The 24,828-nt window shown below is 48.0% G+C and overlaps 1 protein-coding gene across 2 annotated transcripts in view; it reads left to right on the top strand.

The window, feature by feature from the left end:
* The window catches only part of MAP2K4 (mitogen-activated protein kinase kinase 4), a 62,647-nt gene extending 38,274 nt beyond the window's left edge, over positions 1–24,373 (top strand). For both annotated transcript variants that reach the window (XM_059864218.1, XM_059864219.1), the window contains exons 4-11: positions 8,233–8,352; positions 14,368–14,487; positions 15,236–15,287; positions 15,699–15,826; positions 20,621–20,698; positions 21,992–22,140; positions 22,612–22,657; positions 23,424–24,373. In XM_059864218.1, the coding sequence (XP_059720201.1) occupies positions 8,233–8,352; positions 14,368–14,487; positions 15,236–15,287; positions 15,699–15,826; positions 20,621–20,698; positions 21,992–22,140; positions 22,612–22,657; positions 23,424–23,537 (807 nt within the window). In that variant the 3' untranslated portion in view covers positions 23,538–24,373. The remainder of the gene's footprint in view (positions 1–8,232; positions 8,353–14,367; positions 14,488–15,235; positions 15,288–15,698; positions 15,827–20,620; positions 20,699–21,991; positions 22,141–22,611; positions 22,658–23,423) is intronic.
* The last annotated feature ends 455 nt before the right edge of the window (positions 24,374–24,828 follow it).

Raw genomic sequence — 24,828 nt, 5'->3', positions numbered from 1 at the left:
CCTTTGGCAGAACTCACAGGTGTAGTTTGCAGGTGACAGGTTGGAAAATGTTGGTGTAGTGAAATGATTCCTGGACAGCTCCATCTTCTCAGACTCGGGGTGTGTGACCTGGGTAGCTGTAGTTTTGCAGAGGGTGTGAAGGAGCACACCCCCAGGGCTGAGTGGCTGTTTCCTGGAGCTCTGCAGTGGCTACAGCCATGTGGAGAAGGACTTTGTTGGATTACCTCCTGTCATGGAGAAGATGTCTGCTGGCACAGAGCTTCTGCAGTCCCACACTGTTTACACAATGGCTTTTCAGCAGCCTAGGTGAGCCTTGTCACTGCTGAGGGCCTGTGGTGCAGGTACAGCCACGTGGGAGGCAGGAGGCACCAGTTCTGTGTCCTTGAAGCACATGGCTGGAGATGGCATGGTGCAGCATGTTGAGCTGGCTTTCCCAAGGAATGAGGTGTGTTCTGAGCCTTGGGGGTTCTGGGCTTGGAGGCTCACTTTTAAACAAGTAAATTCGATTTGTTTACAGTGACTAAACTGTGAGATGTTAAAGTTGTGGGCAGGGCTGGTGCCACCTTCTTTTCTCTGACCCTATTTCTTTTGAGTGGACATGGCTGGGGAAGAAAAGTTGGAGGGTTTGGGCTCCAGCATCATTTCTAAAACAGTAGTGCTAAGCAGCTGTTCTGTTTGTCCCAGTGAGGAGAAAACTCAAAATTGAGCAAAGGAAGACCTGTGGGTGGAGCAGTCAGTGAGGCCTCCAAGGCAGCAGCAGCAATTCCCCAGACTGGATGGTGCAGTTCTTGGAGATGAGGTTTCAGGATGGGGCTGAGCTTGGGCTAGTGACTAGTTCATCCCACACTCCTCAGATTTTTCTGTCTCAGCCTCCTGATGCTTTTGGGGCAGCCATGGCTGTGCATTAATCTTCTGCTCCTCCTCTGTCCATGCTGGGGACTGTTCCCCTCCTGCTCTCTCTTTCTCTCAAGCCTTGTGGTCTCTTCACTGTGGAACTGTTGCCTTCAGCTGTGTGTTCTCCTTCAGCATAAAGCTCTTCTGTAAGAGAAGTTTGAGAAGGGAAATTGTGCTTTGTGAAAACGTGTCAGTTTAGTGAGGCCTTGGCTGTGATCTCTGTGGCACCTGCAGCTCTGAGGTGTGACACTGTGCTGGGGGCAGGTGACAGGGTCCCCTTACAGCTGGGTGGTGCAGCCAGTGTCTGGTTATTTGGTTGGGCTGCTGTTGTTCCTGTGCTTCCCCAGGAGCAGCACCAGTGCAGCAGGCCAAGCATCCTTGGAAGGACATTCAGCACAAGGAAACAGCTTTATGGAAGCTGCAAGCCAGAAGTTAGCTGTTCTGTACTGCTCTCTAGGTGCAGAGAAAATTGGTACAGGGGCCTGTCCCAGCTGCTCCTCCACCCTTCTCCACCACTCCCCAAATTTCCACTACTGCTGCTGCAAATTTCCAGTGTGGTCAGGAAATTCCTACCCCACTTCTGGAAGGGCTGTATCTTCCTTGCAGCTACCATGACCAGGCTTGTCACCCCATTCTGCCACAGGGAGATTCAAATCCTCCTTGTTCTGCAAGTGTGCAGCTTGAAACATTGCTCATTTCCCCTTGCTGGAGTCTTCCTCAGGCTGAAGGCATCTCCTGCTGTGCCAGGCCAGCTGGGCACCACTGGTCACTCATCCTGCTCATCCTCAAAGTCTGTGGCTGCCAGAGCATATCTTTAAGCCCTGTTCCCGGCTCCTTTCTCTTGCTTTTTGGAGTCTGTCCTGCCTTTGCCCAAGGAACAGTTCCTTGAAGCTTGCCCAGCTTTTTCCTGCTGGGAAAGTTCAGTGTCACAGGGCACACAGGCTCCTGTGCCCCCAGCAGAGCCTTTTTTTGCTGCACATCCAGTTTTTCTTACCACTGAAGGAAAACAATTCCTGAGGGCTGAAATATCATCAAAATAACTTGAGATCTGCAGGTGGAGACACTGTTTTCTTTCATTTTTCCCTGTGACTCATTTTGGACTATCAGCCCATGCTGATGGTTGTAATTTCTGTCCTGGCAGATGCAATCCTGGTACCTTTAATGAGTCTCCTGGAATGGGCAGGCCTGCCAGGCCCTGGGTGAGTCAGGCTTTTCATCTGTGCTCCAGAGTCAGTAGAAGAGGAGGAAAATGAGCCTGAAATGAGCTTTGTTGTGTCACTGGCTAAAACTGCTGCAACAAAACTTCAGCAGGTGGAGCATGGCTGGGATGGTGAGTTCTTGTGCCCTGTCCTGCTCCTCCCTCTCCTTTAGCCTTGGTCATTCTCTGTGAATACTTCTTTTCATTACAAAAAGACATTCTGTACCTCTTTGGGAGCAGGCTGGAGGCTGGAGTGGGCTGCAGGAGCAGGGACCTGGTCCTCCTGTTGCTGCCACCTCAGTTGTTTGTGCACCCCTATGCTTTCTGCCAGAGAGAGGTGCTTCCTAGAGCTATCAGGAGGAGGGAGAGAGGATGTAGGAAAGAGGGGGATTTATGTTCAAACCTTTCTCATTTTTGCCCCTAGAAAATGTTGCCTTATGTTTTCCTAATCTTCCAAATTTTTATTTCCAAATAGAAACCAATCCTTTCATTCTTTAGGTCACTTCCTTTCAGTTCTTCCTGGAGATGCACCTTTTTACTCTGGGTCAAGTGCCATCACAGCTTTCCTGTCACTGGAACTAGCCTTTTCATTTTCTTAAGGATTTTTTTGGCATATGAGGTCAAGACTTTTCCAGGTGGGAAGGAGAACAGTCCAGTTTTGTCCAGTGCCAGATCTGGCTATGCAAACCAATAAATGCTAGGCCAGTTTGTATGCTGAATCCTCACCTTGTCAGGTTTCTCTTCCTAACCCATCATTTTCCTGGGAGAAATCTCTTTTCCTTCCTGGTGTGTGTCTGCTGCACCAGCTCTTTGTGATCTTGCCTGGTCAGGCTTCCAGTTCTACCCATTATCCTTTGATTTTGCTTCTGGTTTCTTGTTTTTGTGTTAGTCTGGCTTTTCCCAGTCTGTAAGTGACTTGTGACCATTGTCCTGGGCTTCCCACTGTGCAGAGAGCCCCAGTTCCTCCTCAGGATCTGCTCCAGTGCTGTCCTGGTTTTGTCTGAGAGGCTCCACAGTATGTGCAATTCTCCAGCCCTTTTTGTATTTGCCTCCAGCATCACCACATGGTGCTGTCCCAGCTGCTCCAGGGACTGTGCCTCTTGTTCTGGGAAGGTACCACAAATTAGAGGCACATGGAGAAGCCCCATTTATTTGGAGGAAATGTTTTCTTGGGAAACTCGCCCAGCTGCTGGGGGTTGTAGTTTCTTGCCTGAGGTTTCCTTCTGGCCCTGGTGATAGTTCACACAAAAAGGATGCTTTAAAAGATCCCTGGAATGTGAATTTTTAAAAAATAGCCCAAACTGGAATGAAAGCTGGGGAGCATTCTTCCAGTTAGAGCAGGATGCTCTGCTTTGCATTGAAGTGCTGTACATGGTGTGGGTTCTATTACCCAGAGTACCTCACAGTGCCTCTGGAAGGCTGGGAAAGCTGCTTCTTTGCAAGGTTCATTAAAGAAATAAGAACATATTTAAAAGAGTCAACCTTTGATGTGTTGGGTGGCTCCTGTGCAGGTCAGGAGCCTAAACACAGCAGTGGTGTCCTGAGCATCTGGTGTTCTTGACAGTGATGTCTGAGCCTCAGGCTCAGGCAGGAGATCTTCACCTGCTCCTCACCTCTTCTGCTCTGCAGCAGGCATTGGGGGTTCACCATTAGCAGCTTCTCCCAGTTTTGTTTCAACCAGTTCAGCTGGCTGAGAAATACATCACCAGGAGACCACTGGTGGAGTGGTCTGTGCTTTGGTTGGCCTTCAGGCTTCTTATCATGGCCCCATGGAAGCAACTTGCACTTCTTTTTAATTGAACTCTTTTTGTGTCAAGAATGGTTACAGCTGAGAGAGTAACCCAGCTGGAGAGGAGGGTGGTTTTGTGCACAGTGTTCAATTTTTCCCCATCTCAAAAGAAAGTGATATTCAGCTGTAGGCCAGAATTTTCTGTGTCTTCCAATATCCTCAGCCTGGCTGAGGATACAGCCTGGCTACAGCCCACTGCAGTATTGCCTAGTCCAGCCTCCAGTTACAGTCAGGGTTTTCTCTTTAGTTCAACAATATTTTTGACGTGCTCTACTTGTTCTCTAAACTCTTCCTAAGGAAATCAGAAGCATTTTCAAGATCAGTTGGGTAATTGGAAGTGTCAAACCCATGGGCTCATGAAAGATCCCTGTTGTTCCTGGGGAGGCCAGCAGGCCATGGAGCTGTTTGCTGTTCTGAGCACAGTGTCTCTTGCACATCATTTTGGTAGTCAGTACATCATTTTTCTCTCATCCACAGCTTCAAACCAGGAGTTCCTCTCTGACTTTCTCAGGTTTCTCCATGGCACTCTCACAGCTTGAGGAGGTTGCTAAGTATCAATTGCCTCTGAGAGCAGAAATGTAATGTTTATTTATCCCTCCATGGTCCCTCCATCCTTTCCTGGATGCCTGATAGCCCATAAAGTTCCATTACAATGGTACATTAGTATATTCAGCTCCATCCAGGGGCAAATTTCTCTGTCCTTTCCATGTCCATATGACTTTGGAAGAGAAGTCTTGGGGTTTTATTGCCAAATCCTCGTTGTAATTCTTCATCCAGTTGAGTGACACCTTCAGAATTGTCTGTTTCAGTCATTTGTTTGGGTCTGCTGGCTGAGAGTTGGGGAAACCAGTGTTCCCAGTCCTGCTGGTAGGGCAGCTGGGGAGGGAGTGGATGAGTAAGAGCTGGAAAGGAATGGTGAGAGAGAATTAGAGCCTCATCACAGGAAGTGTGAAGCTAGTTGTGATCTACTTCAGTCAGCATTAAATGTATTTCAGATAGGGAGATAAATATTCCCATCCTCAGCAGTGACTGGGCAAACCCTCTTTTTGCTACTGGTTTGTTGTTCCAAACCCCTGCCATCCCATGGAAGGACCACTTCTCCCATGGCACTGCCAGGCACTGCTGTGCTGAACTCTCTGCTGAGGACACAGGGGAGCCCCATGCTCAGAGCAGTTCTGGGTTGTCTCACAGCTCAAGGAGTTGAGTTTCAGTTTGGTGTTTACAGCTTTTTATTTTCTTTTCCTTTTTTTTTAAGATTTTTTTTCAACCAGTCACTTCACTCTGCACCTGAACCTTTCTGTGTGCATATTGGGCTGGATGATGTCTCTTCTGTTTTGGGTCAAGTTTCTGGAATCTGCCTGGTGTTAGGTTTCAGCATGGCACAATCCACAGCACAGACTGTGCTTTTGCTGTTGATGCTACTCAGAGCATGGCTGCTTCTTCCTGGTGTTGGAAGGCTTTGTCCTAAACCACATTTGAATAAAAAGGGCTGGAGAATGTCTCCTAAGAGGATTTGGTACAGTTTAAATTGGAGGCCAACAAGGAATTGTTAAAAAGGAGACTCCACAAGCTTCTACTACAAATCCCCTTTTTCTGTCTGTGGCTTGTTTGGCCGTGGGGTCACTCAGCAGTGACTTATCAATGGCTGCCTGCAGGAAGGTGACTGGGCTGAGATCTGTAAGGCCTGAAGTGAAGTCAGCCCCTCTCCATCCCTGTCTGAAGTGCTGCCTTCAGGCAGCTGCCTCACCTTGTGTCTTCCTTCCCTGCCATCTCCCAAGTTCTTGGGGAGTGTGTCTGTGGGAGCTGCTGCAGTGCTTTGCACCATGCCTGGGGTTTAGGAAGCAGGCTGTATCATGGCTCAGGTCCTAGTTGGGTACTGACTGCTGTTGACTTTCCTCTCTTCCCTGTTCTGCTGCTGAACTGGGAGTGCTGGGCTGCAGCAGACTCCCTGGCACACTGCAGCTAAGCAGAGCCACCCTGTCCAGCCTGGGCTGACCCTGTCTGTGTGCTGTACTGCATGCTGCTCCTCAGAGTCCTCCCTTTCTCTTGACTTTGCCAGTCTCCAGCACTGCTCTCTGAGACCTCCCAGTCTTGTATCACTGCATTCCTTTCACTCCCTGCAGCAGTATTTGTTGTAGTGTCCACGTTGGCTTCTCAAGCTGTCCTCTGCCCTGTAGCTGACCCACTGTCTGTGCTCTGGGTGCTCTGCCAGCCCTTTCTTGCTGGGGAGCTCGTGTTTGAGAAGAGGAGTGTTTGGGTTTGGTGTTCTGGAGTGCCATTAAAATCACCTCCACCCTACAGTGTGCATTTCACATGGTTTGCAGTGTTGGAGAAGTAACAGCAGAGGAGGAGTGGCAGAGGGGGGAGGAGATGCTTTCAGGAGAAGAGGTAGACTGTGAGGAAGATGCTGTGGGGTTGGCTGTGGCAGGATTGTGCAGGTGCAAGGGGAATGCAGAGCAGGGACAACTCTATGATGACCAGAAAAGAGGCTTTTTGGAGACAGACATGGAGTAGGCCCAGAAGGAGAACACAAGTTACAATATGGAGAAAAGCTGCTTCTGGTTCCTCACCAGAGGTGACCTTTTCAGTGTGGGTCATGTCTCAGTGAGAGACATAGGTCTCACCGTGGTGCCTTTGGCATCCATCACCTTCTGTGGAGGTCAGGGCAGTGGCATTATGGCATTTCCATTTCACACAGTGCTGCTGGTGTGTCACTTGGAGAGAGACTCTCACTGTTTGGCCTTCAGCCTCTCGGGGGATTGCAGAGCTTTGTACAGTGAGGGCAAAGAGCAGGGAACAGCCAGTGGCTGGCTGAGCTTGTGACACAGACCTGAACCAGTGACCTGGAGGTGAAGTGCTTTAGTTCAATTCCTGGCCCGTTGAGCTGCTTCTTGCTCTGGTGGTGGCACAGAACCCCACGTGCTCAGCACATCATGGATATTGTGGACTGTGGGTGCTGGACAAGTCTCCTGACAGGTCCCCAAGAACTCTAGAATTCACAGGGTGGGAGAAGGGCATTATAAACGTATTATTTACTGGTCTAGACCAAACTAGAGGTGCTAGAACATTAAGAGCAAGTGGTTAAATACCAAAATACCAGGATACACTACAGGTAAGGAAAATTACAGTGTTGAAACTGTTTTTGTTTTGTATGGGTCATCACAAAATAAGTCCTAAAGTACATAAGGGTGCACTGTTTCACATGTGGTGCTCTATGAATGGCCAGCCTTGAAAGTACCTTCCTTCACCTGGCCTAGGCTGGCTGATGTGTGTGGTCCTGATGCCACCAGCAGTTGCCCCAGGGCCATAGTATTGGTGAAATGGGTGCTATATCTTGCAGATTTTTTCCACAAGCTTGAATACTTTTTCTTTCTTGGGTAGCCATGTAGTTTTTGTTCCTGAGAATGGTTCTGGCTACCTCTGTTTCTTTGGACTTCTTGCCAGATATTTTTTCTTGGGTTTTTTAATGGTTTTTCAACATGAGTCACAGCTTCAGGATCACGATTTCCTCACTTGTGATTCAGAAAATGTATTAATTAGTGCAAGATGTTAAATATATCTGTAAAATCACATGAAAAACTGTATGGTCATCTCCATCCTTCATTTAACCAGTTTCATGTTTGAAAATGGACAGTTTTCTGTTTTCAAATGTTCATTGTTCTTTCAAGCCCAAATGAAACTTTTCATAATATATAGTGTATATGTAAAGTATAGTGTGTGTATACATATATCTCTGTATACACATGGGGTATGTGTCTATATAAACTATCTTTTATACAGTGTTGATGTTCCCTCAGCCAGTACTAGGTAAAGGATTGTTAGTTTTATGAGAAGAGCTCAGAGGACTGCTGCTCATCATTAACATTGCCAGAGAAATGTGTTCCCTGGGTTATGTGGTGGCAGTCCTTTCTCCCCAGCCATGATGGAGGCTGTGGAAGGAGCTTTTTTGGCTTCTTAGACATTTTAAACATAATATTCCTTGGTTAAATTTCAAACCAGTCTTCAAGCCCCTTCCAACATGGCTAAGAACTGTGTGGGAATTTGTTTTGAAGTGAAAGCCTGGATGTGGTATTTTGCTGTAATTTTCAATGAAATTTCAGCTCTTTAATTTCTTCCTGACATTTCATCTGAAAGTGTTGATGCTTATATGAGGACTGAGGGCTTTATAGTCTGATCAAACAGCTTTAGAAGTGTTCAGTTACATTTCTTATTTGAGAGCACTGCTTGATTCTCCAGAGTGTTTTTGAGCATGCTTGGGTTTGGGGTCCTGGTCATTTGTCTCCACCAGCAGGGCTGAGGATGCAGTAATGGCATGGAAGTGATGAAGTCTCTGCCACTCTTCCTCTTTCAGAGAATTCGGTCGACAGTGGATGAGAAGGAGCAGAAGCAGCTTCTGATGGACCTTGATGTGGTGATGAGAAGCAGTGACTGCCCCTACATTGTTCAGTTTTATGGCGCGCTCTTCAGAGAGGTGGGCACCCCCGACTTGCTTCACTTGCAGCAGAGTTTGGGTTTTACCTTGCTTTTTCCCCTTTGTAATTTTAAATTCGTGCTAAGGAGGAGGAAGTTGGTTTAAGTTAGGTTTCTCCACTTTTACTCAAGGGTGTTTAGCCAGGAGACCCAGGTGTCTGGGCACTTCTGAGCAAGCATTTGGTCCCTTTGCAACAGGAGTTTTGGAGAAAATGAATGTTGAAATCTGACTGCCGCTTCTCCTTCCTGCTGTATTTCCTCTGCAGGCTTGGATTATCCCTGCTCCTGTAATTGCTCTGTTGTTGAAACTGCCACAGTGTAGGGGGACAGACATGGAGCCCTTGCCTGTTTTCCTTTACTTCAGGACAAATCCAGTACCTCTCCTCAAGGGAAGGAGGGAAATAGAGACCTAAGGGCTGCAGGTGGTCTTTGGGGATTATCAGACATAGCAGCCTGTGCAGAGTCTTGTGGGGTTTTACTGGAAAACATTTAGAGAGAGGTCAGTGTTGTAGGTAAAACCCAAAACTGTGTGAATATTTAATTCCTGCTTCTAGAGAGTCTGCCTCTGTAATTTTGCCAGGTAACTCCTCTAGCTTTAAATCTCATTTTCTAAAATAAGCATAATAATCATTCCTTTTCCCATGCTTTTTCTGATCTTTTTGAGCACAGAGCCATTTTGGACCAGCAGGCATTGTCCATGGTCACACAGTACAAGCTCCTACCATGTGTGGAGCCTCAGCTTGGCTGGAAATTTCCAGCTTTGCTGAGACAAAGGTGACAAGGCTGTCAGCTGGTATGAGGAAAGGTCTGTGGACAAAACAGTGTCTTACCAGATGCTGATGAGCAACACTCAGAGCTGTGCAAGCCTCTCACCTCCCTTCAGCTCTGGACACATCCCAGGGTGTAAATGTAAATACATAAACATAAAAACTTACTCTAATCAGCACTCAGATGTTGGCTTGGCTGCATTCTTTGTCATGTCCAAAATCTGATCATCCTGCAGCCAGGCAGGGCTCCCAGGGCTCCTTGCATGCTCTGTCTGGGGAAGGTTCAGTGGCATTGCTCTGGTTGGAGTGAAATCCCCTTTTTCCCCTTCAACATTTGCTTCAGAGATGAAAGCAGCCTTTCCCCTCTCCTTGGTCCCTCACTGCCTAGGGATGCTCCAAGTCACCTTCCTCAGGGGTACCCAGGGTGAGCTGGGAGGCTTCCATAGCATTTTCTGTCTTGTCCTATTAATTACTTGTTCCAGTATTAAGTAGAATCTTAATATTTTAAGGATAGCAAAGTATGGCACCAGAGAAGCACAGGAAGGGAAAAAAAGAATTTCACCAGGATGTTTGGATCTGTCTGGCCCCCCAGTCTCCTTGTCAGATCTGTTCTCAAATAACTGTGAGAGATTCAGGTCACTGCTGCACCATCCCCTGAGGCGTAAGAGCTTGTGGGACATGGGTAAAGACCAGAACTCTCTCAGGAAATCTGCAGCAAACTATATAAAACAAAGCATTTCAAGGTGAAAAGTAAGGAAATCCTTTTGGGATTCCCTGCTCTGAGCTGGGATTCAGCTATGGATGGAGCAACCAGTGAGAAATCTTCTTTGCCTGCTCCTAAGAGGTGACAGACTCCATGTGAGCCTCTCTACAGGAGTTTAACAGGCAGATGGGGCAGTCAGAGGGTTGGCAGGATCCAGGCAGCTCCAGGAGAAGCAGCAGGACAGCTGGCACAAAGGGAAGGCAGGCAGCCTTCCACAACAGGGAGTCTTTGATGTGGAGGGGCAGAGCTAAGCTCTGGGATCCTGACAGTTGGGAATACTAAACCAAAAATTGGATTAAATTATGCAAGGTCTTATTTTGTAGCCAGACAGGTGTCCCAGGTTGCAGTCAGGGAAGTAGCTGTGAACACAAGTTCCTGTGGCAGCCTCTGTGAGTACCTGCAGTTTGATTTGGAAAGGCAGGAAATACTACACACAAATTTCTGTAGCTGCACCTTCTCTTGCTTGTTCTACATTTTGTGACAGGAGAGTCTTCTCTGGGTCCTGCTTGTCCCTCAGCAGGCAGCACCTGAACCTTCATCATTTGCTGCCTGTTCTGCAGTCAGGAGGGACATTTCTGTCCCTGTATGTCTGTGCATGTGATGGAATGTGTAACAGTGCAACAAGCACAGCTTGATTGCCAGGTACAGGACTTGGCTTCAGCTCATTCTCACCCACTAGGTGAGATTAAATTGCCTGGTCAATGAAATGAGCAAAGCTGAAAAAGTAAAAGACAGTGTTTCAGTCTATGCATGGAATCAGGGGCTTCAGTGCACCATGGTTGGCTTTTTGGTAAAGCCACCATGGGCTACCAGCTCATGTCCAATTTTTCATCCACCAGTATCTCCCAGTCCTTCTCCTCAGGGCTGCTGTAAATCCCATCATCCTTTTACTGGTGAGTGCCCTGACCCAAGTGCAGGACCTTACACTGGTTGAACTTTGTGGGGGTTCCCCCAGGCCCCAGGAGACCAGCTGGTTTTTCTATACTGCACCCAGGAGAGCCCAGAGTCCTGCTAGTGCACACAGAGCTGTCCACATCAGCCATCAGAGATCTGATTGTAGAGGGTCTCGTGCTCATGTGTTTCCTCTCAAGGCTGTACTTGATAGATGGGGGAAAAAAAAATTTAAAAGTTGGTTGACAGGGGTTCTGCAAATATTTCACTTGAGTCTTTCCTTGTGAGAAGAGAGGAGCTGTGGGCTGAGCCCACAGGGCTGCACTGGGACCCCCAAGACTTTGGCCCTGAGCATTGCTGTTTTGAGAGGTTTTTTAGTCTGAGGAAAAAAAAAAAGGTCTTCTTTTCTTGCCTGTCTGCTACAAGCTTTACAGCTGCTCTGGTTTGAAACAGTACCTGTAAAGCTGGGAATGTTTGGGTAGTTTCCATGACCACACCAGTGACTCTTCAAATGCCTGTTCTGATTGTGTTTCTCCGTAAGAGGGGAAGAGAAAAGAAGCCTTATCTGACTTGGAATCTCAGGAGTGACTCCTACACAGTGCAAGTGTAGTTGAGCCAAGTTTAAACCAATAAGTTCAATACTTGATAAAATTATTCAATGAAAAATTCATTGCAAGTTGCAGAACATGCCTAGGAAGCTGGGTAAATCAGCCCATGGGGAGCTTCTGCTGGCAGGAGAGAAGAGCTGGGATGGATGTGTTGGTAGCACAGTGCTGGGCTGGTGTGAATTGCTGACACAGCCTTGCTCAGTTTCATCTCTTTGCTGTTGATGCACCTCACACTGTTTTTATGGAAATCCTTGGTTGTGCTGCCGTTCCTCAGCACATCTGTCCCTGTTGTCAGTCCCTGGTCTGTAGGAAAAGTGTCCTGTGTGCCTTGTAAATATATGGTGGTGGTGGTGGTGACATTTGTCAGTCTCTCTCACTGATGTAGCTGCATGAAGAGCTGGCTGTCTCTGCAGGGACCCCTGAGGTCACCTTTCCCAACCCCCATGATCAAGTGGGGCCACTTGACCAGGATTGTGTCCAAGTAGCTTTTGAATCTCTCCAGGGATAGAGTCTCCACAGTCTCCTGGGGCAGCCTGTGCCAGTGATAAACCCCCCTCACAAAAAGTGTTTCCTCATGCTCAGAGGGAACCTCCTGTGTGTCCTGCTTGTGTCCTCAGCCCCACTGAGCAAACCTGGCTCCATCCCCTGTGCAGCTTCCCCTTAGGTTGATGAGGTTCCCCTGAAGCTTCTCCAGGCTGAGCAGTCCTGGTTTTTTATCAGCCTTTCTCATGGGGAAGATGCTCCTGTTCCTCAGTCATCTTAGCTGCCCTTTGCTGGAGTCTCTCTTGCACTGGGGAGCCCAGCACTGGTCACAGCACTCCAGGTGTGCCTCACCATTGCTGGATCAAGGGGAAGGATCACCTCCCTCCACCTGCTGGTGATGCTTTGCCCCGTGCTGTGTTCCTTCAGCCCAGCAAAGATGGATTGTAGGCTCGTGTTCAATTTAATGTCCACCTGGAGCCACAGGTCCTTTCCTGGTGAGCTGCTCTCCAGATGGGTGACATCCTTGTGACACCTGCTCCCTCGTCAGTGGGAATTCTCTGCATTGAGAAGCTGAAGCATGTCCATTGCTTGTGAAGCAGCTTTTGTGTCTGTCCTGGACAGAGATATTTTGAATTAAATGCACAGGGTGTTCCTGGACCTTTTTTTTGGAATGTCTACGAGATGTGCATAAATATCTGGTAATCTAATACCCAATAAGAACTAAAACAGAGTCTTTGGAAGAATAGCTCTAACAGGAAGAGAAAATTAAAGCTCTTCTTTTGTCATTTTATGATCAGAAATCAACCTGACTTAAGAGGCAGAATGTAAAGTCAAACTTCCATTAGTGGTTTTGTCCTCACAGTTCACAGTGGAGCAGGACTTGCCCATGTGCATCAGCACTTCTTGGTCAGGAAGACAGCTGAGCCCCCAGCCAGTCTTCCTTTTTCTTCCTGTTAAAATTCACCAGTTTGCCAACAGATAAGGCTCTCCCAAGTCCCAGGAAGAGTTAGCCTGTAGAGTTTTGGATCTTGCCACCAGCCTTAAGGATGCTGCAGAGTGGAAAAGGTCTGTTATCTTTTTCCATTGATCTTGCTGACATGAATTCATGTAGGGCAGGTAGGTTTTTATATTACCAGACCAATAAATGCCTTCATTCAGGAGTTCTGCATGGCATCTACTTCAGGACACCAGTAAACCAGGTCTTTCCTTGAGTGTTTTTGATCATAAAAGGGATTTTTTTAATGCTTAAAAATTACCATTGGATAGAAATTTGTTGTACTTCTTTAAGGTTTCAGTACCATACCCATCCCAGCCTGTGATGCAGAGTCCATGTGAAGCCTTGGTTGTGATAATGGCTCTGCTCAGTGTTGTTCACTTGGTTTGTTTTAGTGTCCAAACAGTTTTACTGTTGTAACCTGGGCAGTGGAGCCACTCACAGTACTGGTGCAGCTGGACATAAGTTCAGGGCTGCAGTGGTCAGTGGCATTCTGGCTCTCTGGAACCACTCCAGTCCCCCACAGTCTCAGTACCATAGCCCAGGAATATAGCCCTGTCCCCATTTTTTATAAATCTAATCAAAACAGAAGCAGTTTTTGAATGATCTGTGGCCAGTAGAACCAGTCCATGAGAGAGAGGCTGCTCTCACTACAGACAGCTCATAAAGCTCTGGTGGGCTTCCAGTCTCACTTGATTTATGCACATCACTGCCACTGGAGTCATGTTACTTGTTCTGAGCCACTCTCCATCGTATGCAAGTGCTGCATCTGCACTTTGCCTTTGTTGCTAATGCAGAAAAGAGACATCTTCTACATGTATTGCCCAATTTCATTTCTGTAGTTTAAATCTGAACAGTTCCTTAGTCACCCATAGCCAACCTGTGGTCTGTAGCAGCCCAGGTTCACCTTTTTCCAGGCCCCCTGAAGTGTGCTGGTCAGGCCCTTATCCTGCTCTGCAGCTCTGGCCTCTTTCACTGTGATGTCCCTGCTTCCATGTCTGTCACTTACTCCATCTTCTGCTTTTTTTGGGTGCAGTGAGAGTTTTCTGTGCTCAGGCTTGTAGTAGCCCTTGAGTTGGAAGACATCAGCTCCTGCTCTGCCTTGAGCTGATGTGAAAAGTCTGATGCCAAATGAGCAGTGTAAGCTGGAGCTGCCCAAAGTCTTCTTCCTCAGCCACACAGCCCTTCCTGGGAAAGCAGCTCCCCTCTTCTGGCTGTTCCACTGTGCCTGCAGCCTTCTGGAGAGCAAAACACTCCAGAGGCTTGGATTCATCTGGGTTCATGCAACTAAACTCTAATGTCAGGTGTGACCTGGGCAGGTAAATTCCTCTGCTGTGAATGGGAGCAAGTCTTTTATTGCTAAAACTGATCAAGCTGAATTCCATCCTTTCTATCAAATGCATGTTGCTGTTTATGTATTTCACAGGATTCAGTGGATCTCTGTGTGCTCTCTGGATTTGTATTTCTCATTTTTATCTCAGTAGTAACACACATTCTTTTCTCTTTCCAGGGTGACTGTTGGATCTGTATGGAGCTCATGTCTACCTCGTTTGATAAGTTTTACAAATATGTATATAGTGTATTAGATGATGTTATTCCAGAAGAAATCTTAGGCAAAATCACTTTAGCTGTGAGTATTTTGTTAAAGACTTATTTTTGTTGAAGATAATCAAAAAGTTCAGATCCTTGTTCAGATCCCACTCCATGTGAAAAAGCTGGTTGGTCTGTGGAGCAGAATTGCTGCTGCTGTTTGCACCACACTGGGAATGGTTCTTCTGGGTGCTCATGACTTTTCCACAGCATGTTGGATGGTGTAAACAGAGGTCCTGGGGTCAGTAATCAGTTCATAAACAGACCCCAGGACCATCTTTCTGCTCTGTCTGCTTGAATGTGAGCACCAGCAGCACAGGCACCAGCCTAGACCAGAGAATCTTTGGCAGTTTTGTGCACAGGCTCCAAAAGCACTGGAGAACTTGGCTGATGTTTTCTTGATATAACCTGGAAGTTCTGGTCTAATGAAAAGCCAGGTAATTGAAACAGTTGTGACCTGCTGAAAAAAAATATAGCATAGGGCTTGAAATAAGTTGTTGCTGAGGATAATTAACATCAGAGATTGTTCTGGCTCCACTTCTTGCTCCCCTCTCCCAGATCTTTGCAGGTCCCAAGGGATGAGTGTTCACTTAAGCCCATACCCTCTCTTCTAACGCCTTTTGTTTGCAAAAAAGGTTGAGAAAAAAATGTTTTATTACATGGCATATTACAGCATTGATATCTCAATGAATGAAATGTTTTTTACCTCTGTTATTGGCGTTCCAAAAATGTAATAATCACAGGCTTCTTACAACATCTGCTTATTTTTCATCTGTTTTCTTTCCTAGACTGTGAAAGCACTAAACCACTTAAAAGAAAACTTGAAAATCATTCACAGAGGTGAGTTCTTAGTATCTTTTTTTAACTTCATGTCTTTTTCTTCTTGTCTGTTAAAATAATTGCAAGAGTTGTTAGTGGCCTTTGGTTCACTCCAAGTGTAAACACAGCACCTGTACCGCTGCGAGTCTGAGTGCAGGTTTTGAACAAGTGTCCCAGTGCCTGTTCTCTTGCCCCTTCAGCCTGTGATTTTTCCATGTAAGTGTCATTTCAGGGTGGTTGGGCATCTGCTGCTGCCTTTGGGCACGTGGCACCTCCGGGGCTGGCTCCATCCCCTCGTGCTCCCCTGCAGGATCCAGCGCCAAGGGTGACGGCGACGGCGCAGCACTGCCGCCCTCCATCCCCTGCAGCTGCTCTGCTTGAAATTGAAACCTCCAGCCGTGACTTACTGGTTTAAATTTCTTCCCCCTGCAGACATCAAACCTTCCAATATTCTTCTGGACAGAAATGGGAATATTAAACTCTGTGACTTTGGCATTAGCGGACAGCTCGTGGACTCCATTGCCAAAACGCGGGATGCAGGGTGCCGGCCGTACATGGCGGTGAGTGGGGTGGGCTCTGGGGGATCTCTGTAGGAGCCCTGGGGGTGGGACGGTCAGGAGGGATGGAGACCAGAGATCTCTGAAGCCAGGGCTTGGAACTTGGGGGTTATTGCAAAGGGCCTGGGTGCAGGGCCCTGCTGGGAGTGCCAGTCACAGCTTGGACATGTAAAGAGAAGTAAAGAGAGAAGGCAAGAGTGTGGTGAAGAGGATGAGAGTGTGAGGTTCCCGTTACAATACCATAAATCCTCTTCTGTGCTGAATATTCTAATTCTCACTAGCTAATCTAATACAAGATACAAATCCTATAGCATTTACATACAGCCTATAAGAATCATTACATTACCCTACTGTGTTACATTTTAAACCCTAAAAACTCCTCTTTGGACCCCTTCTGCTAAGCCTAAAAACTGCTCTTTGGAAACCCTAAAAACTACTCTTTGCAGGAGTTTTAAACCCTAAAAACCTCCTCTATGGACCCCTTCTGCCAAGCTAGCAGGGTCTGCTCTGACCCTTGGAGCTGCCTGCAAGCAGAGGGTGTTGTTCCATCACAAGGGGATTACCTTCAGCTGGCCATGCCATTGTTTTCCAGGTGTTCAGTAACTGAGGGATCTCAGAGCTTGCTTTCATTTCAATCTCACTTACAGTTTCCATATTCTCAAAATCTTTTGCCAGGTAATCATATTGATAAGGCTTTCCTGTTTCATCTTCCCCAACACTCCCTCCCTCCCTGTGATCAGCCTGTGGGATGAGCAGCCCTTTCCTGGATGAAACTGAGCTCTGGATCTGCTGTGGCAGTGTCATCCAGGCTGTGGCAAAGGGTCCAAATTCCTGGGTTTTTGCTGGGTTCCTCTGCTGCTGCTAGGGCTGTGGTGCTGGAATGGAGAGGAGCTCTGTGCCTTCCAGCAGCTCCAAAACACCATTGCCCAGGGAAGCAGGGCTGTCAGAGTGTGGATTTGTCTTGGTCTGCAAGAAATCCATTTGCTCTGGTAAGATTATGTCACAGGAGTTATTGCAGAGCAGAATTACAGTGATTTTTGTAAACCACTTTAATTCCAAAGTGTGCCAGAACTTCATTCCAGGAGAATGTGATTTTGGAGAGCAGCAGTAGCAGAGCAGCTGCGTGGAAATTGCTGGGGCTGAGTTGTGGCTCCTGGGAGTCTGTCCTGCTTGTTTGCTGCCCTCCCCCTCCAGAGTGAAAAGCTGTAGTGGTGATTTTGGAAGCTGTCTGAAGGTTTTAAACACTGCAGTGCTTCAGGGTGCTTTGAAAGTGCATCTTCTGTTCTCACATGAGCCAAGGGTACATTGTGCAGGGAGCTGTGCCTGCTGCTGTTCGTATAACTTTCATTTTAGTGCCTGTCTTTAATTTTTGTTACATATTTATGGCTCTGTATGCTGAAAAATACTGTTTTCTGAACTCTTTTTATCTACCACCAAGTAGAAAAAAGGAAAATATCTCTCTTCCAAGGCGTGGTTCCCACCTGGCCCAGGCCATGGCTCTCAGATGGCTTTTCTCTGACTGTGGTGTCCAAGGCAAAACCTGTCTGTCCTGACTCTGATTTTTCTTTGAGCCATGGGTGGGTGGTCATTTCTGCTCAGGCTGTTGGTGTAGTATGCCATGACAGTTCCTGAGATGACTGTAATGACAGTTAATGAGATGACTGAGATGTCTGTAAGTAGCTGCAGTGCTCCCTTTCCCCTGGGATGTGGTGGGTGAGTGCTTCCATAGCCCTTTAGTTTTCCTCTCTCCTGTCTGTCTCTCTGTCTGTGTGCACTCTGATTTGTGCAGCTCCATCGGCAGCTCCAGACTTGGGTGGACTTTTAAGTGAGCAAAAGTGTTGCAGTTCAGTTTGTGATTTTCAGAGCCTTGGCAGGGCACAGGTTTTGTGGGGCAGCCAGCAGCTGGCAAGTGATGTGGGAGATGATTGGCTTCTTCCCTGCTGCTCTGCAGCCTCAGTGACTCCTTTCCAAGTACATCAGGATTTCCACGTACCAGGGAGCCTGGGAAATGGGGAGATGTCCCCAGTGTGCAGGCACATCTGCCAGATATTTCTCCAAGCCAGCAGAGGCTGATGGCTGAAGGGATGCTGTGATCCAACTGGATATACCTGGGAAGGAATCAGGCTGCTACACTCCTTTCAGAAGGAAAATAGTATTTTTTTAGTGTAAAATAGGCCAAGAGTAGTAGGTGTGCTCAGCCAGGGAGGCTCTCCTTAGGGCTGCTGGATGATAGGGTCTCGTTTTGCAAGGCTCACCAACCCCATGGCATTGCCCCTGAAGGAGCCTGGTCCCCATGGAGCTGTTGGTAACAATGACACTGGATGTCAGCCAGTCTGGCTGTGAGTGCTCTGAGGAGGCAGCAGGAGCCATGCCCAGCTGCCAAGCCAGTGCTGTGGGCTTGAACCAAAATTGTTGGAGCTGTCACAGCGAGCGGCGCCTCAGCCTTGGAGCTGTGCTGCTGGGAGGTTGTTTTGCTTTTGGCTTTCAGTTCCCCTGCAATTGTCACAGTGGGCAAAGGCCTCTGAGTGTGGGTACCTCGTGTTCTCTGGAGGAAAGGAAGGCAGGACTGAGTTCCCAGGCAGTCTCTGGCCCCTGGAGCAGCCTGGGCTGTTCTGAGCCCTCCTCGCCCCTGCCCTGTGCTGGTGCCAGCTCTGGGGGTTTGCTCCAGGTGAGGTTCCACAGCCCTCACCCAGCAGTGGGTGCTCCTGGCCACCCCTCCATCCTCCCTGAGTGCTGCTCCCTGTGCTCCCTGCCTTGCCCCTGGCTGTGGGGATGCTGCTGGGGGTGGGCTCTGTGTGCCAGCTGGAGCTGGTGGCCTTTGTGTCATTACTGCTTTTTCCCTTCTGAGTGCCCCAGTGGACCCAGTGCCCATGTCAGAGAGGAAGGGTGAGACTGGAAGGGCTTGGTTTAGGCAGGGGTGGAGTGGCAGACCCAGCCATTGTGAGGATGGATGTCCTGCTCTGCTCCTTCCAGAGCTCCACAGGAGTGGAGTGTGATGGTGTCACCTCCATCCTTGGTCATTCAGGTCCTTTTCCCAGGTCAGCCTGGAGCCTCTGGCTGCAAACTGTGGCTTCTCACTTCTCCCTGGTGAAGGTGGACAGTTGGTGCTGGCATTGCTGTCAGGGCCAGCTGGATGTCCTCTGCTCAGGTGGTTCAGGCAGAGATCAGGCCATGTATGGCTGTTTGTATAGCTGGGGTTTGGAATAGAGGGAGGATCTGTGGTGCCCACTGCTCATTTTTCAGTCAAGATACTGGTGCTCAGGTGGACACTGAACTGGAGAAGCCCCATGGCAGCCTGTACCCTTCTCTGATGCATCCATCCCCTGTCCCTTCACCCCATCAGCACATCCAGAGATGGGTCTCCACCTCAGGCATTTCCTTTCCTGCTTGCACTTGGCATCAGGAGGACACCTGGCCTGAGCCAGGCTTTGTCTGCAGCCCTCCAGGTCCCCAGAATGTGACATGGTGACTCTTCTTCCTTCCTTGGTGTTAATTGCTCCCATGTGATCTACATGGAAAATTCTCAGCATTCTTCCTGCTCTGTATTTAGATGGGATTTATTTTGGTCTGTCCTGCTTTCCCTTTAACTGTGCCCCCATGCTCTAGGGCCAAACCCCTGTTGCTCTGTTTGCTCACAGGAGCAGGGTGCCCTTCTTGGGTTCCTGAGACAACCAGCTGTGTCTCACCAGTGCCACCCATCCCACCAGTCCCTCTGGGCAGCTGGGCTCCTCCCATGCAGTTCCCTCCTTCATCTGCAGCCTGGCAGCTTGCTCTGCTGTGGCACATCCCTGTGGGTCACAGCACTGGCCAGGCCAGCATCCCTGGAATTTGGTGTGTTCTGAGCTGATCCATCCCTGGTGGCAGCTCCCAGACATCATGGTGAGTCCCCAGTAGGGTTCAGGGCTGGGCCACCTGCTACTGCACTTCTCAGCTGTGTCTGCCATGAAATTGTATTAAAATGTAGCTTACAAAGCAACCAGGGCTTTCAGAGTATTTCCTGTACCCCATAATTTAAGATTTATTGCCATGCAGGTATCTTTATTATTGTTGTAGTCAAAACTGAATGAGAGGCTGTTTCTTTTGACATGTTAATTATTATATTTTTAACTAAAGGCAGACTGAGGTTTCTCATAAAGATGACATGCAAGGCATAAAGATGTTTTTTGCTGGCTCAGCTCTCTGGATAACCTGTTCTTAGGTGTGAATCACCCATGTCAGGCTCAGTGTTGCTTTTTATGTGGGACATTTTGGATGTCTTAAAACCTTGTAGCATTGTAGTTGCCTTCAAGGGGTGACTGAAACCTTGTTCAGAGGAGCTTTTCTTAAAGCACATTGTTTTTAATAGTTTCTTAGTAGCTGACTGGGGAGAGGAGTTCTGGTAGATGCTGCTAAGCCTCACTCCCCAGGGTGGTGGATGAGATGTTGATTCCAGTTCTTCTGATCCCTTGGGTGTCAAAACAGAGAAAGTGAGACTTTGTGCTAAAGACATCCCAAAGTTGAACAAAACGAAATAAATAAGACAGTCACAATTATTCAAGGTATTTTTGCAAAAGGAAAAACCCCCGAAGCATTGGACTGTGATGAGTTGCCATTTCTGATCACCTTTTACACAACACCTCCATACAATCAGTGCTTTAGTGATTCCTTGAGCTGTTTCTCTGCTGGGGTTGGATGGCTGCCCTGAGCACAGGTTTTGCTTGGAGCAGTGCCAGGCTCAGGGTTCTCTCTAGCTTTGCAGATGCTTCTCCTTGCTCCCTGCATGGCCCAGAGCCTGACAGCTCCTTGTTGCCGTTTCAGCCAGAGCGGATAGACCCCAGCGCCTCGCGGCAGGGCTACGACGTGCGCTCCGACGTCTGGAGCTTGGGCATCACATTGGTGAGTGGGCACTGCTCTGTGCCAGGGGCAGCACAGCCCAGCTCCTTCCTGTGCTGTGCTCCCAGTGGGCATCCCTGCCTCAGCAACAGCCTGGGGGCTTTCCATGTTCAGGTTCTCCTGAGCCCCTGCGGCTGTGTTTGGATGGGAGCAGGGAAGAGGTGTGTTGAGTTTGCAGGGTCTCCAGGATGAGGAAGAAATGAGTGAATCTGACTCCATGTTTTTAGAAGGCTAATCTATTATTCTATGATATTATATTATATAAAAGAATACTATACTAAAGAATAGAGAAAAGATACAGACAGAAGGCTTAACAAGAGTGATAATGAAAACCCGTGACTTCTCAGAGCCTCGACACAGCTGGCTGTGATTGGCCATTAAGTTAAAACAATTCATATGAAACCAATCCAACAATGAGCAGTTGGTAAACAATCTCCAGACCACACTCCAAAGCAGCAAACACAGGAGAAGCAATCAGATAATTATTATTTACATTTTTCTCTGAGGCTTCTCAGCTTCCCAGGAGAAGAAATCCTGGCGAAGCGATTTTTCAGAAAATATGACAGTGACAGAGGTGTTGGGTTGTAAATGAATTTTGTGTTCAGAATCTGAGGTGAGGGTGCTGAGTGTGGTGGTCCAGAGCAGAGCACCCAGCCTGTGTGAATAAACCTTTGGCAGCTGCTGTGCTTTGGCTTCACAGAGACTTTGGTTCATCCTGGATTCTGGGATTGTGGTTCCTCACTGGCTTAACCACAGCACTGCTAGCTGCACTCAGTGAGAAGCCCTTACTTTCTTCAGGTTGTGAAGCAGAAGAGAAAGCAGAAGCAGCCAAGTATGAACCAGTAGCTTTTGTTCTCACCACTGATGTTTAAAAAAACTCATTTTCATGATCCTGGAGTTAGATTCAGGGATCCTTATGGGTCCTCTCCAACCTGAGATATCACATGATTGTGTCATTCTCATTATGCATTTTTTCCAGTGCTTGTTAGGATGCTTTAGGGAGGGTTTGGAGAATTTTACTCTCCCACTCTGGTTTAATTTATAGTCAGTGGAGGATCAGACATGGCCAGCACAGAAGCCTGGTCAGGGTAAATCTGGCCATGCCCCTCACACAGGCAGCAGAACTTACTGCTGGGTAAAACCTTCCTTCTACTTAGAATCATACAGGGAATAGGATAAAAAATCTCATCTCAATCTTCCTTCTGGGGGGTTTCACGTTGTTGCAGACATTTTTTTTTCCCCTGACTGAGCTTCCCTGATGTAAACCTGCCTGGTGCTGTTGCTGTCTCCCTGCAGTACGAGCTGGCCACGGGGCGATTCCCCTACCCCAAGTGGAACAGTGTGTTTGACCAGTTGACACAAGTAGTGAAAGGAGACCCACCACAGCTGAGTAACTCAGAGGAAAGGGAGTTTTCCCCAAGCTTCATCAACTTCGTCAACTTGTGGTAAGTGTGTGCTGCTGCAAGCACTGGGGGTTGGCTCCTTTTGTTGGCTGGTGTTTGGCAGGGGTCCTGTGCCCAGCACTTCCTGGCTTCTTTTCACATTCCTGCAGTAGCATAAGGGGCAGGAGCTCTCACATTTTAGTGGTTTGGATCTGTGTGGGACTGAAGGGCAGACCTTGGAAACTGCTCTTCATGAAAGGAATTAGGAGAAAACCTCTGAGAGGCTGTGCTAGAGAGAGGAGACATGGTAAGGAGGAAAGTTTCCATGGCAGGAAGTTTGTGTCAGCCCCAGCCTGCACAGCTGGGATGGGGGTTACTCCTGTGGTCACTCACAGTGCAAGGATGGGTTTTCCAGAAAACCAGAGGTGGTGTGTCCCACTGTGACAGCATCATGTCCTGTAAAAGTTTGTATTTGATGTCTGTAACATTTACCCTGATCCCACATTCTCCTAATTATCTTCATGCTTTCTTTAGCCTTACAAAGGACGAGTCCAAAAGGCCAAAGTACAAAGAGCTTCTGGTGAGTTCTCAGTGCTGCATCTTTCAATGCCTCCAACACACAGTTCACACAGGGCTGGGCTCAGGCAGAAGTGAGATCTGAAGGAGCAGAGCCCTGGAGTTGGGCAGCAGCAGGGCCTGTCTGTGGGGGGGTGCTAAAGGAGAGAGCAGCAATGCTTTTGGCTTGGATCAGTCACATGTGGCAACTTCAGGGAGCTCTGGGCACCTGGAGGGCACCTCTTGGAGGCTCTGGTACCACAGTCAGCCCTGGGGTTTCACATCACCTGATGTGAAAGGGATTTGCCTGCTGTCCTGGCCCAGAACCTCCCTGGTGTGGTGTCCCAGCTGCTCTGACCTGGCTCTGGCCAGTGCTGCCTGCTGGGCAGAGCAGAGGGGGGGGCTCAGGAGAGCAGAGCTTGGGTTTGACCTCTGCAGGGCACTCCCTGTCACTCCTGTCACTCTCCCCACTGTGACCATGCTGATGAAACCTCTCCTGAAAGGATTTCAGGAAATGTCAGTGCTGCAGAGGAGCTGCTGGTCCTGCACCCTCACTGCCTCCTGCCTGGCAGCTCCTGAACTCTGCAGTCCTGTCCTGCCTCAGTAACCTCCCCTGTTCAAGACATGGATTCCCAAGGTGGAAAAGCCATGGGCCAGGCTGTGTCCTGGTGCCCTACAGCCACCACAAAGCATGTTCTTGCACCAGGCAAATTCCCCTGCTCAGTTTTTTATCTGAGGGGCTCGTGCCAGGAGGGTGACCATAACTTTGTTGGTTTTTTATCTGCTTCCAGAAACATCCCTTCATCCTGATGTATGAGGAACGCACAGTGGATGTTGCATGCTATGTTTGTAAAATCCTGGATCAAATGCCAGCAACTCCCAGCTCTCCAATGTACGTGGATTGATACTGCTGCTACATCAAACTCTAGAAAAAGGGCTGAGAGAAAACAAGCTGTAAAGAATTTTCATCACATATTGCAGTGTTTTTAATGCTCGCCCAGACACCATGTGCAATAATATTGGTGTTATTTCCATCCTGTCTGTATACTGTTGTCACATATAAAGTGCATCCCTGTAATACCTGATCACACAGTGTTAGTGTTGGTCACAGAGAGACCTCATCTTGCTCTTTTGTGGACATATTCATGAAATGTGGAAATAAGTACATATATTTGTTGACTGTGATTGGATAGCACCTAAAATTCATTTCTAGACTCAAAACTTGGAGACTCCTCAGCAGCTACTGGAAAGATTTTTCTCTCAAACTCTTCCAATTGTTGTTTCAAGTAATAATAAAAAGCAAACAAACAAAAGTTAGGCGTTGTCTGTCTGAACATTAAGAGACTTTGCCTGGAGGGAGAAGAACTTGCTTAACCAACGAGATGCTTTGCCTTCTGGAGCTGAAAAGGCAAAGGAGAATTTTATTCTTCACAAAGTGCAATAGATTTACTGCTATGAAATTCTGTTGCTTTACAGTCGCAGTGTACTTTCTGGGGACAGTGTGCTCAGCTGAACTTCCTGTTAAAAAGAGATCATGTTAAATATAGTGAATATGTCTTTACCAAAAATATGTTGCGTTGAAAGAGGCTAACATTAAACTATTGAGATGGGACATAATGTATTCTTCCTCCTTTTACCAAGCCAGCCACTCTTCACTCTTAACTAGGTGTCCTGTAAATTGTTACCTGGTAAGATAAGACCTTTGACCTGAAGAATTATTAAACTACTTGATTGAATTTAACCTGCTTGTTGACCTGGTTTATAGTGCACAGTGCTCACCACCCACTGGCTTTGCTTTGCCTTCCCCCAGTGCCATCCACAGAGGCTGCAGCTGCTTCAGTGGGCCACCAGCTGATGGCTGTGAGTCCTGGCCAGTGTTTCTCGTGTCCCTGCTGTCCTCAGCCCTGCTGCTTGCACCTGTGGCACAGCCCAGCCCTCCCAGCCAATGTCCCTGAGCTCTGGAGTCCCACTCCAAACCTGAGCTCTTCCTCCTTGCTGCTGCAGGCAGGATGGAGGGGTGGCCCTGGCTGCCACGGGGCTCTGTGCCCACCACACCCTGCTGAGCTTGCTGGAGACACTTCACCACCATCACCTGGAGACTGAACCTCCTCTGGGACCTCCACAGCCTCTGGTGCTGCACCCTGAGCAAACCTCTCTGAGACTGTGGGGTGCAGGAGATGAGGTGAAGGAGCATCC

The sequence above is a fragment of the Haemorhous mexicanus genome, chromosome 20 (assembly GCF_027477595.1).
Source record: "Haemorhous mexicanus isolate bHaeMex1 chromosome 20, bHaeMex1.pri, whole genome shotgun sequence".
Classification (NCBI taxonomy): domain Eukaryota; kingdom Metazoa; phylum Chordata; class Aves; order Passeriformes; family Fringillidae; genus Haemorhous; species Haemorhous mexicanus.
This window is presented reverse-complemented; position numbering and strand designations above follow the sequence as displayed.